The sequence below is a fragment of the Callospermophilus lateralis genome, chromosome 3 (assembly GCF_048772815.1).
Source record: "Callospermophilus lateralis isolate mCalLat2 chromosome 3, mCalLat2.hap1, whole genome shotgun sequence".
NCBI classification, from domain to species: domain Eukaryota; kingdom Metazoa; phylum Chordata; class Mammalia; order Rodentia; family Sciuridae; genus Callospermophilus; species Callospermophilus lateralis.
Genome location: NC_135307.1, coordinates 46,945,927 through 46,964,383, shown reverse-complemented (window position 1 = coordinate 46,964,383; position 18,457 = coordinate 46,945,927). Strand labels below are relative to the sequence as shown.

At 32.4% G+C, this 18,457-nt stretch overlaps 1 protein-coding gene across 6 annotated transcripts in view; it reads left to right on the top strand.

The window, feature by feature from the left end:
* Ralgapa1 (Ral GTPase activating protein catalytic subunit alpha 1) overlaps nucleotides 1–18,457 on the top strand; it is a 236,119-nt gene that overhangs the window by 42,078 nt on the left and 175,584 nt on the right. For all 6 annotated transcript variants that reach the window (XM_076850209.2, XM_076850208.2, XM_076850206.2 and 3 more), the window contains exons 6-10: nucleotides 385–562; nucleotides 3,650–3,765; nucleotides 6,785–6,923; nucleotides 7,864–8,072; nucleotides 10,737–10,976. In XM_076850209.2, coding sequence (XP_076706324.1) covers nucleotides 385–562; nucleotides 3,650–3,765; nucleotides 6,785–6,923; nucleotides 7,864–8,072; nucleotides 10,737–10,976 — 882 coding nt within the window. The remainder of the gene's footprint in view (nucleotides 1–384; nucleotides 563–3,649; nucleotides 3,766–6,784; nucleotides 6,924–7,863; nucleotides 8,073–10,736; nucleotides 10,977–18,457) is intronic.

Here is an 18,457-nt window from a genome sequence, read left to right as displayed (position 1 = left end):
GAGATTCTTTTTACTATTCCTCTTTTATCAGACTCATAGTAAGGAACAATCATTGCCTTGTCTCTTTGTGCTTCTCGGATTAGAATAGAAGTGATAGGCAAAAGGGAAGAAGAAAAGTATAGAAGGAGGAAATGGTTTTCTAACTTTTTTCACAAATGGAAGTTATGGAATAAAAATTACATAATGGTTTTAAATAGAGACCAAGTTCATTCTTTACTCATTAAAAATTCATGAATTTTGAGAGTTCAGTTGATGTCCTGGTAATAATATCTATCTACCTCGCCCTCCCTTTCTCTTGTAAAATGTCATTCTGTAATCACCTGGAGAGCTATATTCTAAAAAAGAAAGTATTTCTATTAAAATAAAAACACTTTTTTATTTTAGATTAGGAGGGAAGGTGTTCGTCTTTTCTTACTATGGTTGCAAGCTCTTCAGAATAACTGTAGCAAAGAACAGCTCTGGATGTTTTCATGCTTAATCCCTGGATTTTCAGCACCACAATCTGAACATGGACCTAGAACTTTAGATAATCTCATTAATCCTCCACTCAACCTTCAAGAAAGTAAGTTCATGAGATGTTATCCTTCAGTATTTTTTTCCAGTGGTTTCTTAATGTATTTTTTAAATGTCTATACATTTTATTAAATTAAATTCAAGGCAATGTTTTTTAATGTGAGTTTTATTATTATCGGAGTGTTGCAGATGAAGGCTAACAGATCAAGACAGCTATTGAAAACATATTTTATTACAATTTCTAGGAGGAAGGGGCATTCCATGATATAGGGGCCATGTGGGGAAGTACCAGGATCTATCAGAAGGCAGAGGAAATAGGACTGACTATATCTGGGCAAGGCCTTCTTTGTGATTCTGTGGGAAAGAACAGTCAAGCTGGAGTAAGCATGTTTAAGATTAGCTAATTGAATAATTTAAGTTTATTTTAGATATAGAGCTTGTCCATAGTTGTCTGGTACTTGGCCCTGGGGTGGGGTGAAGTATAGTGGTCTTGAGTGTTCAATGTAGAGGAAGTGGTGAAGGTGTGAACCCTGGATTGATTGGTTTGCATATGAAGGGACTGTCACAGCCTATAGTCATTTAATTATCTCTAGGATTTGTCTAGCTAGCCCTGGAAGGGACATTTTTTTCAGTTAGCAAGGCTTCAGATATATAAACATCAGAAACATGGTTAAAATAGACCATTTAAGGTCTGGGGTGGTGGCTGAGAGGTAGAGCACTTGCCTAGCATGCATGAGGCACTGGGTTTCCTCCTCAGCACCACATAAAAATAACGATACTGTGTCTACCTATAATTAAAAAAATATTTTAAAAATAGACCATTTAACATTTATCTTTAATTTCTATTTCTTTTTTAGATTTTTTTTTTTTTTTTGTACCAGGGATTGAACCCATGGGTGCTTAAGCACTGAGCCACATTCCCAGCCCTTTTTGTATATCATTTAGAGATAGGGTCTCACTGAGTTGCTTAGGGCCTCACTAAGATTGCTGAGCCTGGCTTTGAACTCGTGATCCTCCCACCTCAGCCTCCTGCTGGAATTACAGGCATGTGCCACTGTGCCTGGCTTAATTTCTATTTCTTATTATCATCTTGTATCCTGGAGTTAATTTGGATGTACTTAGAAGTATCAAACGTGTTTTACTTTGTGCAATAGATAATATAAAAATGTGTCATATAAGTTGAATTTTTATAAATACTCAATAATATGTTTATTGTTAAATTTTAATTATGTACTTTTGTATATATTTATGTATTAATTTTTTAAGGGCCCCAGCCTTATAATACTATGTAACTTTAATTATGTCCTATAGTCTTTGTGCCACTGTGATCAATGCACCCAATAAGAACAACTTAGAGGAGGAAAAGTTTATTTGGGGCTCACTGTTTTAGAGGTCTAGTCCATAGATGGGCCAAAAGTAAGGCAGCACATCACAAATGAAAGTGTGCAGAGGAAAATTGCTCACCTCTTGGCAGTTAGTAAGAAGAGGGCAGAAGGGAAGGGCCATAAGGAAGATGTACCCTTCCAGGGCATGCCCCTAGTGACCCACTTTCTCCAATCACACCCCACCTGTATACAGTTACTACCCAGTTATTTAAATTAGATGGAATGATTAGGTTACAGTTCTCACAATTCAGTCACTACCTCTGACATTCCTGTGTTAACACAGGAGCTTTTGTTAATAAAGGAATATCATACCTGTATTAACACACCTCACATTCAAACCATAACAGGCCCCATCTCCAAATATAGTCACATTGACGGTAAAAATTTCAGTATATGAATTTTGGGGGTACGCAGTTCAGTTCATAACAGGTGTTCTACTGGGTAATATTTGCAGTTTGTATTTCTATAAATTGTAGGTTTTGTAGTAAAGCAAATTGTACCTGTAGCATAAAATTTTAGAAACAATGCCAAGTTGACCAAAAAAAATCTATAAATGAACCAGCTCAAGTAGGCTATTTATGCCCACTTATTTATATAATATGTTATTTTGAAATACTTAACAGATGTTTTATAATTGCTTTTTCTTCTGGATAACTGTAACCCTATCAGGATAGGTTTCCTTTCATTACTACTTTTTTTTTTTTTATTAGTTTCAAATGTGTTTGTGACTTCTACTCTCTCTCTTTGAGAATAGAAGTTTTGCTTTTTAGTCTGCAGGACATGGAAAATATGGAGAATCTATATGTGCCCCTAAAGAGACTAAGAGAACCTAATAGAAGAGATCCAGAACCTAATGTATCTTAAGGGGATTTTTATAGCTTCACAAAATAAAACATCATGAAGTGTATTCTTCTGTGGGGAAAGGATAGTCCAAGAAATCCAAACAACAGATGATTAAGATTGTATTTTAAAAGAATAATTTTAAATAAGAGTTAAAAATACAATAGCATGTATTAAGAACTAGAAGCTATAAGAAATTGTACTTTGTTGGCTAATGTTTACTGAGAGACATGTTTAGAGATCTACATGTGTTAAAGCAGGTTAATTGTGCTGCTTAGAAAATATTTAAGAGAATTCAGCTGATTTTTTTACATTGGCTTTGTTAAAAAATATTTTGAAGATCTGAAAAGTAAAAAAAAGTAAATAAGCACTATACTTTTTATAATTAGAATATTACTTTAATGAATAAATTAACAATATTGTTAATGTTTTCTCATCATTTAGTGATTCTAGATTATTTAATCTTATATTTCTCATCATATTGTGGGTTTTTGTAATGGACACTCCTAATGTGAATTTAAAATTATCAGAAGTTCATTCTCAATTGAGAGGTCATGTACTCTTAAATCACTGCATATCTGTATTATTCAACCCTATGTTACATTCTCTCATCTAGGGTTCACAAAATGCCTGTATATTAAAGTTTATAGTTGTTGTGATGGACTGTTAGGATGACCTCAGAATGATTGACTTATGCTGCTCAGCAAATTAAACCTAGGACTTGGTGTATGTGAGGCAAGCGCTCTGCCATTGAGCTACACCCCCAGTCTTTGACCTCAGATTTATTTCAAGATTTTGTCACTGGAAAGTTTTAAGCAGTTTTTAAAATATACATGATTTGCAGTTAAATTTTATTTTGTCATATTATTATATTATTAAATTTGTTTTATATGTATACTCTTGTCTTTTAGCTCAAGTCACTATAGAGGAAATCACTCCTCTTGTTCCCCCTCAATCAGGAGATAAAGGACAAGAAGACCTCACAAGCTATTTTCTTGAAGCACTTTTAAAATACATAGTAATTCAGGTATGTGTCATTTTCTTTGATATCATCCTTTTTTTTAAGCTCTCTTACCATTATTCTGTCTTAGTAGATATTTGCTTATTTTCTTGAAGACTGACAAATTTTTACTTTGGAAAATATGCATTAGTATCTCCTTCCTGAAATAAAAAAACTGGAGCGATTCTGAAACTCTTAGCTGATGAGGAAAATTTTAGTGACTATAGATTAGATCTATTTTCTAATGCCATCATTGATAATTAACAGTTGTGATACTGTAAATGAAAAGCTAATAACTGTTAGATTTAGGGATCAGTATGTTAAAATGTAACAATTAGGGAGGTAGTCTGCAGGATAGGAATTGGGGAGAAATGTAGTTTATACTTAAGCCTATTTATACCTTGGAATTTCTAAGCCCATATATTTTGTAAGATAACTTGTTCATCTCTAGGTATGAATTGTGCGTGTTCTGATTGAGAATACTGTCTTTAGCACATATATGTTTCTTATTACTTCCAAACTTAGAAATTCCCTGTATCTCAGAAACATACATTTAAAATTTAATTTAGATCCTGAGGTAGATTACCAGAGTTTGAATCCTGATTGCACATCTTACTAATAGCATGACCTTTGGAAAATTACTTAAATACTCTGTACTTTTGTTTTCCCATTTGTAAAACAGGGATAAAAAGAATCATATTCCATTTTGGTGTTTGAGGCTTACATAGTACAAAGTGCTTAGAGTATAAAAAAGTAATTAGCACACAGTACATGTTCTATAGCAGATAGTTGTTATTATTATCATTATTATTACTAGTTTTTAAGAACTTTTATACTTCATATAGATTTTTTTAAATTGCCATGCTGGTTTATTGAGAGATGATTTAACAGTAAACTTTGACATTTAGGTTTGCAATTGGATGAATTTTGTTGCATGAAATTTTTACCACAAGAAGTGTTTTTGTCACCTTCTAAAAATTTTTTGTCACAATAGATAGTTTGCATTTTCTTTATTTTCATATAAGTGGAATCATATAGTATGTATTCTTGGTTTGGTCTGCCTTTTTGTTAGCATAATCATTGTGAGAATCATCCATATTCTATTATCTATCTGTAGTTCGCTCCTTATTATTATTGTATAAACATCCATTATTAACATAGTATGACACAGTCCTCAGTCATTCTGTCACCTATTGAAGGTCATTTGGGTTATCTTCAGTTTTTGTTTTACTACTAGTGAGGCCATACCTCCAACCCTACAGTTCAGGTTTTAAAACATATATTCATAAGGTTAAGCAACCTTCACTACAAATAATTTTAGAAAACTTTAGTCTTCCTAGTACAAAACCCCATTTCCATTAGAAATTAGTTCTCTTATCCTTTAGACCCTTGTGTCACCTGCCCTGGGCAAACACTGATCTATTTTCTGTTTTATGTATTTCTCTGTTCTTGACATTTCATATATAATAATATTATATATGATTAGTATATATAGTAATTATACTATATATGATCAAATTATGAAGTCAGTCTTTTTTGACTTCTTAGCAGATGTTTTCAGAATTCATCCATGTTATAGCATATATCAATACTTCATTCCTTTTATTATTAAATAATATTCTGCTGTATGGATATAGCACATTTTGTATATCTCTTCATCAATTGATGAATATTTGGTTGTTTCCTCTTTTTGGTCACTGTTGATATTTAATCTAACATTACATTCTGTATTCAATAGCTGGTAAAATACTGTCAGCAAAAGTTTCTCCTCTTCCCATTTTTTTAATCATGTTAATTATTTATCTCAATACAGGCTTATGTATTCATATGAATTACTGTGTTAGTATTCATTATTGTTGCTTATTTTGATGCTTATATTGTCCTAGATTTGGCCGATGGGAGTTCCTTTAATCTAACTTCTGTGTATTTTGAATTGTCCCCAGTATGCTTCCTTATACTCTAGCAGAGCAAGATATTTCACTCTCATCTTGTACCTTCCTTGCCCCATTCTGGAATCTTCTGTCTGTCCAAGGAGCCATAATTTATTTGGTGGTGAACTGCATTTAGCATCCAAGATCAGAGCATTCAGAATGCACATTGCTGTTGACACTTGGTGTTGCTACACCCTAGATCCTACCAGTAGCTAGGATTAGAGAGTGTAAATACCTATACACATACCCATATTTCTTCCTTCTCTTCTCCATTCTCCTTCTCTGGATTGAACTCAATACTTCACATTTTCAGATTTCGATCCAGTACCACTGAAGTCATTCTAATTTCTCCTTTTCATATTTATAACTTTCTTTACTGTCAGTGAGAAACTTGACTCATATTATTCTCTGTATATTTACTTATTTTATCAGTTCTTCTTTTAGGTTATCAAATCTCTCATTACCACACTGCCTTGCTCAAAGACCTTCTCAGCTTGACTGGGCTCCACTACTCTATTCTGGGCCTTTGATAGCACTCTACTTATCTTCCTCACCCTATTAGAGTTATACACCAGACTACATAGTTAATACTATTTTTATCCCCTCTTGCCCCCCTCCTCCCATTTCATGGACATTCTCCTTACGTTTCTCAGGCTCTAAGTCTCTAAGTCTCCACTGGGTTACTGCCTTTGCTACATCTCTTTCATGTGTACTCTGCTTCCTGTGTTCAGCACTGATTATTTTCACTTGACTATTCCCACTGCTTACCTACACATATACACCTACAGCCACACATGCCTATTTTGTATGCCTTTAACCTTTGTCTTGAATTATTCAGGAAGGGGCAGAGGAGAAAGAACATTAGTATCTTTATCATTAGTAGACCCTACTTTTGAGTTTTTCAGTACATATTTTACTTCTAAGATTTCTTTGAAATATAATGTATTTGTATATTAGACCAATTTAAGATTTTACCTTTTGGTATATATTAAGATCTTAACAGTATTAATAGTTCAGTAAATTATAACCTTTTATAAGCTTGCTTCTAGTGGCTAACAATTATATTTAAGGGACTCTGTCTACTGGGATATTCTAATTATATTGTTTATTTTTAGGTAAAAAGTTTAGAATGGAAGAACAAAGAAAATCAAGAAAGGGGATTTTCATTTTTGTTTTCACATTTTAAAAAGTATTACTTGCCTTATATTTTTCCGAACATCTGCAAGGAGAACAGTTTATATCATCCTGTACTTGGTAGGTAGTATTTGAAATTTTCTAAAAGATTGCATTGCATAAGAATAAAATATCTCTAAGTACAATGTTGGCATTTGTTACTTTTAGAAAACTGACCTCATTTACTATTTGTATTGGTTTATAGAGATACTACACCCAGATTCATGGTGAAAGTAAATCTATATTAATATGAAATTTTCATTGATAATGGAAAGATTTTTTCCAACTTATTTTTTCATGTCATCCGTTAGAAAAGTTAGCCCACTAAAAATATGTGTTATTGAAAATGAAACTGAATTACAATGTTTGGTATGATCCTTAGACTATATTCCAAATTTTCTTCTTAAAATCCCTCAAGGGTTCAATCAAGTATTAGTCTTACTTGAATTCTGTATGAATAATCACATTGTTGTATATTTTGGTCATATCTTGTCCAATAATGAAGAATTTTGCCAAGATATCTGTCAGAGCCTTGAAGCTAGAACCTTATAGACAAGTCCTAATTTAGAAACACACCTTTGCCATATACCAAAGGCATTGGTAATCTGTATGTAGAAATGTCTTTTTTTTGGGAAAAGATGTTCCTTAATGCCACATTTAGGTAATCCACATGCTCAGGTAAAACCTCATACTTCGTGTGACTTCAGAATATTGTGTTTCAGTCTTAGGTTAAGTAAACTCTCATTTATTTTACATGGTTCTGGAAGTATCTTTGTACTTAGGCAAGATTCATTGAACTTTTTGATGATATTTTGCAAAAAGACATGTTTCCATATATCAGCCTGTTATATATAGTTTCCCCCTCTGGGTTCCATGCTAGCATTTAGCAAATTTTAACATGTTTTAAAAAATAAAATAAATAAAGCAACTTCTAAAACCAGAGAAGCAGTCCAGTGTTTTCTCAAATGCTTAAAAATGTAGGTTTATCTAAGCATAATTCTTTTTCTATCATTTTGCGTAGATATCCCACAGATGAGACCAAAGCCACATTATATCATGATAAAGAAGGATGCTGAAACCAATGAAGCTATCTATTGTACAAAGGAGCCTTTCATTAAAGCTCGTGTTATTGTCATTCGTTGGCTAGTTTCTTTCTGGTTGGAGCCAAAACCACATACAGGACCTCATATTCCTGGGATGGAAGGTGAAGTCTTGCCAAAGAATATTCAGGTAATAAACAAATGAGAGAAGTTTGTTAAAATTAGAAATGGCTCTTATGATTTAGTTCACTGATTTCAATTGCCCCGGGTACACAGCACATTTTAAACAAATAATATTGATATTTCATTTGTATAAATATATCCTGTAAATACAAATTTTAACAGTTATTATAGAAGTAATATTTATTTAATAAGAAATAAAACTTGGGTAACATAGAACATAATTTTAGTTGAGTCTCAGTTTCAGCTTCTGATTTACTTCTGTATTTACTTTAGTGCTACAATAGTCCCCTCTTACCACAGGGAATACATTCCATGACCCTCAGTTGATTCCTGAAATTATAGATAGTACTGAACCCTGTATCTGCTATATTTTTTTTTTCCATGTTCATCCATACTTATGATAAAGTTTAATTTATAAATTAGATACAGTAAGAGATTAATAACTATAATAATAATAAACAAAACATTTATAACCATGTTATGTAATAAAAGTTATTTAAAGCTTATGAATTATTTCTGAAATTTCCACTTGATACTTTCAGACCATGGTTGACAGGGTTACTAAAATCATGAAAAGCTAAACAACATATAAGGAAGGACTACTATATATAATATTAAAAACATTCTGAATTGTAGAAATAAATTCTTTCAAGTGGAAAGAACTACAATCAAATGGTAGGACCATGATAACCCTTTTTAAATTCTAGGCATTCACAGAATGCAGATTTTTAAAGTCCTATCTCCACCCTTTCCCCATTTTTCAACAAAAACACTGAGTCTAGAAATGTAATAAAAAATTACACAACTCTACAATGGAAGAATGGATATTTAGATTTCTGGTTTTTTTTTTTTTAATAATTAAACAGTTTACCTCTTTTTCGTATTTCTTTTTTATGTTTTCTTTCTTCGGTGTTATCTCAACTTGTCTATATTATGGTATTTTTACGATTATTTCCTTTTCTCAGATTTCTGTATTGAATTTTTAGGGGGGTAGTATACCATGTAGACTTCCACAAATGGAACAAAAGCCAAATTTTCTGAACTCTAGTGAACACGCTTTATACTTCCAACCTATTTTGGGGGCCTGGGGGTGTGGCTCAAGTGGTAGTGAGCTTGCCTGGCATGTGCGGGGCGCTGGGTTCGATCCTCAGCACCACATAAAAATAAAATAAAGACGTTGCGTCCACCGAAAACTAAAAAATAAATATTAAAAAATTCTCTCTCTCTTAAAAAAAAACAAACAACTTTGTTTCAAATCCTCTAGAAAGAATTATTAAATGCAAAGACTCTGAGGCAGAACTATTTTTCTTGTCCCAGAAAATTATAGACTTTATTGATTGTGAAGGTGTATTTAACCCATTAAGTCATGTTTTCAGATCTGCAAATATTTCAAGGAAGTTGACACAGGTATATTAAAATAGGTAATGTAGTTTATTATATGATTTATTATCACTAATATTAATGATGTCATTAATAGTATTTTGTCATTAATAATAATAGTGACTATTATCAAAAGATTAGAACTCTAAAAAAATAAATATTTATCAGAGTTAAATAGTATATTTGTTGCTTAATTTTTTTTTTTTTTTAGGTTTTCCATGAAAGGAATGATGGGACATAATGGGTTAAGAAGGCGTATTTAAACTTTCTTATTTTATAGATAACAAACCAAGACCAAAAATTGAATATCTTAACAGAAAGTAATATACATTATCAGAATAGTGCAATGGCTACCATATAATAGTGGTAATTTACTTATTACCATTTCAACAGCTTTGCTCTTTTTTTTAAGAGTTAAGCTTAATCTTCAATCTTGGTGAAAATTGTTATTAAAATATAGAATTTGGGCTGGGGGTATAGTTCAGTTGGTAAAGTGCTTGCCTCACATGTACAAGTCCCTGGGTTCAATCTACAGCACCACAAAAAAAAAAAAAAAAAAAAAAGAATTTTTCTCAAATGTTCCATGATTTTTGTTTAGTTTTATTTTTACTTTTTTCTGTCATAAATTTTGTTTCCTTCCTTATTTGTTTTGTTCACTTTAGAATTTTTTTTTTTATTTTTTTTTATTTATTTTTTATTTATTTATTTATTTTTTTTTTAAAGAGAGAGGGAGAGAGGGGGAGAGAGAGAGAGAGAGAGAGAGAATTTTTTTAATATTTATTTTTTAGTATTCGGCGGACACAACATCTCTGTTTGTATGTGGTGCTGAGGATCGAACCCAGGCCGCACGCATGGCAGGCGAGCGCGCTACCGCTTGAGCCACATCCCCAGCCCTGAAGAATTTTTTTTTTTAAATTAAAGCATCATTCAGTAAATAGTCCAGGGTTACTACTTCTATGTTATTATTCTCCAAGACCTTAAGCTTCCTCTGTTTACATTATTCTTTCACATAGCTTTAACTAGTAGCTTGTTTGAATTACTTAAATTTAATTATACTTAGGTAGATGATCAGTTACTACACATTTTGGAGTTTCTCTGTGTTACTTGGATGTTGAATTACTTGTAATGCCACTTAAGTATTTAGAATGGATTCTAAATGAAACTCTGTGATTGCATTTTAAACAGTGATATAAGTTACTTGTAGAATGCTTTGGATTCTTCTAGTATTTCCTAAAAACCATATTCCTAGATACATGATTATGACATTCTTTCCCTTTTGTTTTTATTTTAGAGAGCAGCTGCTAGTTTGGTATCCAGAGAAGAAAACAAAAATGATAATGCTGATAAAGCAGACAGAACTACAGAACCAGAACAATCTCATTCTAATACAAGCACTCTCACAGAACGAGAACCTAGCTCATCAAGTCTCTGTAGCATTGATGAAGAACATCTCACAGACATTGAAATAGTTCGCAGAGTTTTTTCTTCTAAAAGAAGTAATGTAAACTTTGTAACAGAGATATTTCGTCAGGTAAAATGCTCAGGTGTTTTGTTTTGTTTTGTTTTGATTTTGGATACCAGGGATTAAACTCAGGAGTACTCAACTACTGGGCCACATCCCCAGTGCTTTTAATATTTTATTCAGAGACAGAGTCTCACTGAGTTACTTAGTGCCTCATTAAGTTGCTGACACTGGCTTTGAACTCCTGCCTCATCCTCCTGAGCCACTGGGATTACAGGCATGTGCCACCACACCTGCGCCTCTCTGTATTTTTAAGTTGTAATAAAGACTTTAATATTGTATATACTGAGTTTTAGTTATTTAAAATTTATTCTTTATGAAGGTGTTTTTTTTTTGTTTTTTTAAAGAGAGAGTGAGAGAGAGAGAGAGAGAGAGAGAGAGAATTTTTTAATATTTATTTTATTTTAGTTATCAGCGACACAACATCTTTATTTGTATGTGGTGCTGAGGATCGAACCCAGGCCACACGCATGCCAGGCGAGCGCGCTACCGCTTGAGCCACATCCCCAGCCCTGTGAAGGTGTTTTTTAAAGTTCATATTTAGTTTTTTAAACTTAGATCTGATCCTTTAATGTTTTCCATTTACTTTAAAAAAATTTTTTTTTAGTTGTAGTCGGTACAATATATTTATTTATTTATTTTTATGTGGTGCTGAGGATCGAACCCAGTACCTCACACATGCAAGGCAAGTGCTCTACCATTGAGCTACAGTCCCAGCCCCCCCATTTAATTTTTATGTATTTTAGTTAAATAACTTTTTCAGGTCCTCATGCATGCTAAGCACTTTCCCCTCCCCCCAAAGTTCTTCTGTTTTTTTGTTTGTTTTTTAGTGCTATTGATTAAACTCAGATAAAGCAGACAGGCATTTAATTTATTAGTCAAATGCTTTATGACAGTGCTATATCCTCAACTCCAGAATAATTTTTCAAATTTCTCACTTATGGATCGAAACTTTCTGTAATTTGACTGATAATTTATAAAGAATTTGTTTTATCTTCTTTTCTATGATCAATACAAGGTAACTTATGAATATAACTGATATTCCATTGCTTTTATCCTGCTTTCATAGGTTCATGGTTTGGTTTGGTTTGGTTTTTGTGCTGGTGATTCAAGCCAGGGGTGCTTTACCACTGAGCTGTATTCCCAACCCTTTTTATTATTATTTTTTTTTTATTTTGAAATGGTGTGTCACTTAAGTTGCTAAGCATCACACTATGTTGCCCAAATTGGCCTTGAATTTATAATCCTCTTTCCTCAGGCTTCTAAGTCACTGGGATTACAGGCATAAGCCACCATTCCCTGCCATAGGTTCACCTTTGTCCTCTATAGATCATTCTGAAATTAAAGTTGATTAAGAAAAATATTACCTTGGGGGTGGGACAGGGAGAAAGAAAGAGGAAAGATTTTAAACAGCTAGTTCACGTAAAGGTACCTGGAAATTCCAGAGTGTACATTCTCAGCACATAGAAGTTTGTGGAAAATAAACCCTATGAATTAGTTCCCAGAGTTTTTGAAACCCTAGATTCAATTCCCAGCATGGCAAAACCACCCCCAAAACTCACTGTTTTTTATAGTAAAAGTATTTAATTTTTTCAGGTAAACATTATTGAGTTTTGTAGCTAGGATGTAATTCAAGTTGTAAAACAAGTTAAGTGATAGATGTGGACTAAAACATCCGGATCCTGATTCTTATAGTTGTCTGCAAAAACTTATTGAATGATTCAGGTTTTCCAGTTCTTGAGTCAGTTTGATCTGTTTAGTTTTTCTAGGAATTTGTTTATTACATTTATTTTCAAATTTATTAAAGTTTATTATATTCTCTAACAATCTCAGAAGCATTTATATTCATGTTCTTCCTTTTCATTCCCATTAGTATTTATTTGTCTCTTTTTAAAAAATATTTGTCTATTGTTTCTGTTTCTTTTAGGTGATCTTTGCCCAGGAATTTGTTGTTTTATTAATCTTTTCAAACAATGAACTTTTGGCTTTGATTGATTCTCTGTGTATTATATTTTTTCGTTAATTATTTTTTTTCCTTCTTATTTCCTTCATTAGTTCTCTTGATTGTATTGGTGGTTCTTTTCCTAGGTTATTAATTTTTAGACTTCATTTTTTTCTCATCTAAATAATTTTTAAGGTATTAAATTACTTCTTAATGTATTTTTAGCTGCATTTTAAATATCTTTAGGTGGAGTTTTCTTTCTTCTTTTTTTGGTGTGTGTGCTACTAGGGATTGAACCCAGGGCTTTGCACATGCTAAGCAAGTGTGTAACCACTGAGTTATATCCCCAGTTATTTTTACATTTTTATTTTAAGACAGGGTCTTATGATTCTCTACCTTAGCCTCCCAAGTAGCTGAGATTATAGGCATGCACCTCCACGCTTAGCTGTATGTAGAATTTTTTTGTAATTGCTAAGTCCTAAATATTTTCTTATTTTCATGATGATACCTTCTTTGACCTATGAGTTATTTAGAAGTATTTATCTTCCAAACATTAGATTTTGCTAGTAGATCGTGGTGGCACATACCATACCTGTAACCCCAGAACTCAGAAGGGCTGAGGCAGCAGAATTGTAAGTTTCAAAGCTAGTCTCAGCAATTTATGGAGACTCTAAGCAATTTAGCAAGACCCTGTCTCAGAAAAAAAAAGAGAAAAAAACAAAAAGAAAAGAAAAAGGGCTGGGAATATGGCTCAGTGGTTAAATGCCACTGGGTTCAATCCCCGGATCCCCCACTCCAAATTTTTTTTTTCTTTTTAGTTTTCTTTTTTCTTACAAACAGTTGCTAATGTATCATTTAAAATAAGTTCCAAGCGAAGTGGGGATACTGGGGAGTGAAGTTGGTCATATTTATGTGGATGTTTAAATATGCCACAGTGAAACCCATTGTTCTGTAGAATTATTTTGCATCAATAAAAATTGTTTCTAAAATAAATAAAACTCATGTCCTAATATGTAATCAGTTCTCATAAATGTTTTGTATGCCTGAAAAGAATGTATTGTTTAAAGATGTACAATGATTTGTAAAGTCCATTAGATGAAGCTTAAGAATTGTGGTGGTCAACTTTTCTTTATCTTACTGAATTTTTTGACTGGCTTGACCGACCTCTTAGCGTTATAGAGAGGAGTGAGTTAAAATCTACTTTAGCCTTGAGATGAGGCTTAGTGGAAGAGTTCTTTCTTAGACAGTGTGAAACCCTAGATTCAATTCCCAGCATGGCAAAACCACCCCCCAAAAAACATGAACAAAACTCCTATTTGGATAGTGATTTGTGTTTTTAAATTTATACTTATGTTAATTTTTCTTTATTTTGAAGTTATGTAATTAAGGACATATAAGTTTACAAGTTTATTATTTTACATCTTCTTGATAACTCAGTTTATATTTGTGTGTGTCTGTGTGTGTGTGCCTGCATGTACGTGTATGCGTGCATTGCTAGGAATTGAGTCCAGGGCCTTGTGCATTCTAGGCAAACACTCTACCACTGAGCTAAATCTCTGGCTGGCTAGATCTATCTATGTATCTATCTATGTATCTGTTTTTATTTTGAGATAAGAGTCTCCCTAAGTTGCCAAGGCTGACCTTGAGCTTTAGATCCTTCTACCTTGGCCTCCTTAATTGCTGGGATTACAGATGTGTACCACTACACCTGATCCTATATTTCTTTTCATTTGTTAGAAATTATTTTTGCTTAAAGTGTTTTGTTTGTAGCTACTTTGAGTATGTATGCTACTTTCTATTAGAATTACACTTATATATTATCTGTTTAATCTGATCTTTTAGTGCCCTTCAATTTTATATGTCTCTTGTAAATGTGATTGGATTTTTAAGAAATATTTCTTTTAACTGCAATATTTTGTTATTTTTTCTTACCTTGTCTATATTTTTTTTCATTATCCTATTTTTTGCCTTCTTTTTATTTTTTTATGTACTTTTCTATTATAATTTAATGGGTGACTGTTGATAACAAACACTTTAATTCATAGGGCTTTTTTTTAGCTTTATTGAGTTATGTTTGATAAATAAATATTTTATGAAGCCAGGCACAGTGGTATGTGCCTATAGTCCCAGATACTCATGAGCCTGAGGCATGGGGATTGCTTGAATCCAGGAGTTCAGGGTCGGCCTGGCCAGCCTAGCATGTATATATTTATTTATTTGGTACTGGGGATTTAACCCATTGGTGCTTTACCACTTAGCTAATCCCCAACCTTTTTTATTTTTTCATTTTGAGACAGAATCTCACTAAGTTGCTTAGAGACTTGCTTAGTTGCTGAGGCTGACCTCGAACTTATCATTCCTCCTGTCTGAACCTCCCAAGTTGCTAGAATTACAAGTGTCACCATGGTCCTATCTCTTCCTAGAAAAAGAGAAATTCTGTATGTTTATGTTATGTCATATGTTGTTTTGATATGTGTATAGTTTATGATTACAATATCAAGCTAAGGAATATGTTCATTGTCTTCATAGTTAGGAGTTTTTGTGAATGTCTGTGGTATAAACAGGATCAAATCTCTTAGCAAATTTTGAGTATAAAATAAAGTATTGTAAACTACAGTTACCATACTATAAATAAGCTATCCAGAATTTATTCATCTTATACAACTGAGTCTTTTGTACTGTTTGACCAACATCTCCCCATTTTATCCATTGCCCAGCGTCTAGTAACATTCATTCTGTTCTCTGCTTTTATGAATTTGACTTTTAAAAATTCTTCAACTAAACGAGATGTAGTAGTTGTCCTTCTGTGTTTGGCTTATTTTACTTAGCATAATGTCCTCAGGTTCCTCCATATTGTTGTAAATGGCAGGAGTTCCTTCTTTTTTTAAAAAAAATATTTATTTTTTAGTTGTAGTTGAGCACAATACCTTTATTTCACATATTTATTTTTATGTGGTGCTGAGGATCGAACCCAGTGACTGACGCTCACCAGTCGAGCGTGCTACCACTTGAGGCACATCCCCAGCCCAAGAGTTCCTTCTTTTTTAAGAGGTGGAATAATATGCCATCCTATACCACATTTTCTTTTGTACATTCAAACTTTGATGGTCATATGTTGTTTCTACATCATAATAATGAGCATGTAAATAAATATCAATTATTTGAATCAGTGATTTTATTTCTTTCAGAAATAAACACAGAAACCAGATTGCTGTATTATATGATAGTTCTATTTTTAAATTTTTGAAGAACTGCAATACTGTTTTTTCTGATGTTTGTACTAATTTATATTCCCACCAAGAGTGAACAAAGATTCCTTTTCCTTTTCTCTGCATCATCATCAACACTTGTGATCTTTTTTTAATACTCATCATTTTAATAGGTATGAGATGACTTGCATTTCTCTGACGATTAGTGATTGAGAATTTGAGAATTTTTTCATAAACCTGTTGGTAGCCATTTATCACCTTTTAAGAAATGTCTGTTCAGATTCTTTGCCCATATTTAAAATTAGGGTTGTTTTTGCTGTTGTTGGAGATCCTCATCTATTTGGCCATTAATCCTTTATCAGTTAAATAGTTTGCAAATATTTTCTTCCATTCCAAATGTTGCTTTTTCACTCTTAATAATTCTTTCTTTTCTAATGCAGATCTTTTTAAATTTAGTGTAATCCTACTTGTCTATTTTGTTGCTTGGTTTTGGTGTCATATAAATAAAATTATGGCCAAGATCAAGATCAAGAAGCTTTTTCCTTATGTAATCTTCTAATAGTTGTGTAGTTTTAGTGCTTGTATTTAAGTCTTTTTTAAATATTTTAGTTATAGGTGGACACAATATTTTATTTTTATGTGGTGTTGAGGATTGAACCCAGTGCCTCACGCATGGTAGACAATCACTCAACCTCTGAGCCACAACTCCAGCCCTATTTTTAAGTCTTTAATGTGTTTTGAGTTGACTTTGTGTGTGTTGTAAGATAATGGTCCAATGTGATTTGTCTGCCTATTGGATGTTCAGTTTTTCTAACATCATTTGTTGAAGAGACCATCCTTTCCCCATGTGTATTCTTGGCACCCTTTTTGATAATCAGGTGACTGTAGATTAGGGATTTGTTTCTAGGTTCTATAGTCTGTTTTAATGGTGTGTGTATCTCTGTTTTTATGCCAGTGCCATGCTGTTTTGATTACTGTAGCTTTGTAGTACATTTTTAAGTCAAGAAGTGCAAAATCCCTAGCATTGTCCTTCCTTCATTTTCTTTTCCTTTCTCTTCTCCTCTTTTTTTCCTTTCTCTTCTCTTTTCCTCTTTTCTTCTCTCCTCTCCTCTCCTCTCCTCTCCTCTCCTCTCCTCTCTTCTTTTCTTTTGTTTCCCTTCCCTCTCCCAGTATTAGGAATTGAACCCAAGACTTCATGCATGCTAAGTAGTCGTTCTTTCTTGTTCAAGTTTACTTTGGCTATTCAGGGTCCTTTGTTACTTGCCGTAGAGAAATACGCTGCTAATATGTGAACTTGAATATCCTGGTTCTGTCACAGTTATTTCTCATTGTAAATTTATAAATTACCACTTTTATGTATTAGATTTTAGCTGTGGCTAACATCAATATTTCTTTCAGATCATGTGTGTCGGTAGCATATTTTAGAATCTGCAAGGATAAATAAATTTTGGGTAATGATAACCTAAAGATAAGGAATATAACCTTTTTCACTTTGGGATGTAGTTTGAATGTATCAAATCACTTGGGAATATAGTTTGATAATTTAATAAATAATAAATGGTACTGGGAAAAATGAAATAATAAATAGCTCTAGAGATTGCTAATCTTTTAAATTATTATACTTTATTTTTTGAGTTTTAGGTTCATAACAAAATTTAAAAATATAGAGCGTTTCTATAGGAATTTTAGACAATAAGTTAAATTTTTAAAAATAAGTTAAATTTTCAGAATTTAGAATAGAACTTCTTTGGAATTAAACTATTTTAATTTAAATCTTTAAGCAAGGGTGAGCTGTTGCTACAACTATAATATAAATAGTGATATTTATATTATATTGATAACGAATCTGCTAGAATATGAGAGTGAGAATTTAGGAATGGATTTGTTCAGTTGAGGAAGGTATTAAATATTTCTAGGAAATCAATAATATTAAAAATTCAAGGATTGCTAAACAACATTAAATATACTATTGAAATTGCACATTAACTTTTTCATCATTATCTTGGATGTGATTTTTTTGCAGGTTTGATTGAGAGAAAATAAACTCATCTTTACCACTTAATTATTAAATATACCTATTGGATAATTCTATTGTATAAAGTGCCAGGTTTTAGGTAAAAGGTCTTATGATTTTTAAAGTTGACATTAAATTAGTGGGTGGTGGTTCTAAAATGAAGAAGTAGAAGCAATTTTTTCTTTTTTATTATTCTAATTTGTTATATATGACAGCAGAATTCACTACAAATCATATTACACATATAGAACACAATCTTTCATATCTCTGGTTATATACAAAATATATTCACACCATTTGTATCTTTATACATGTACTTAGTGTA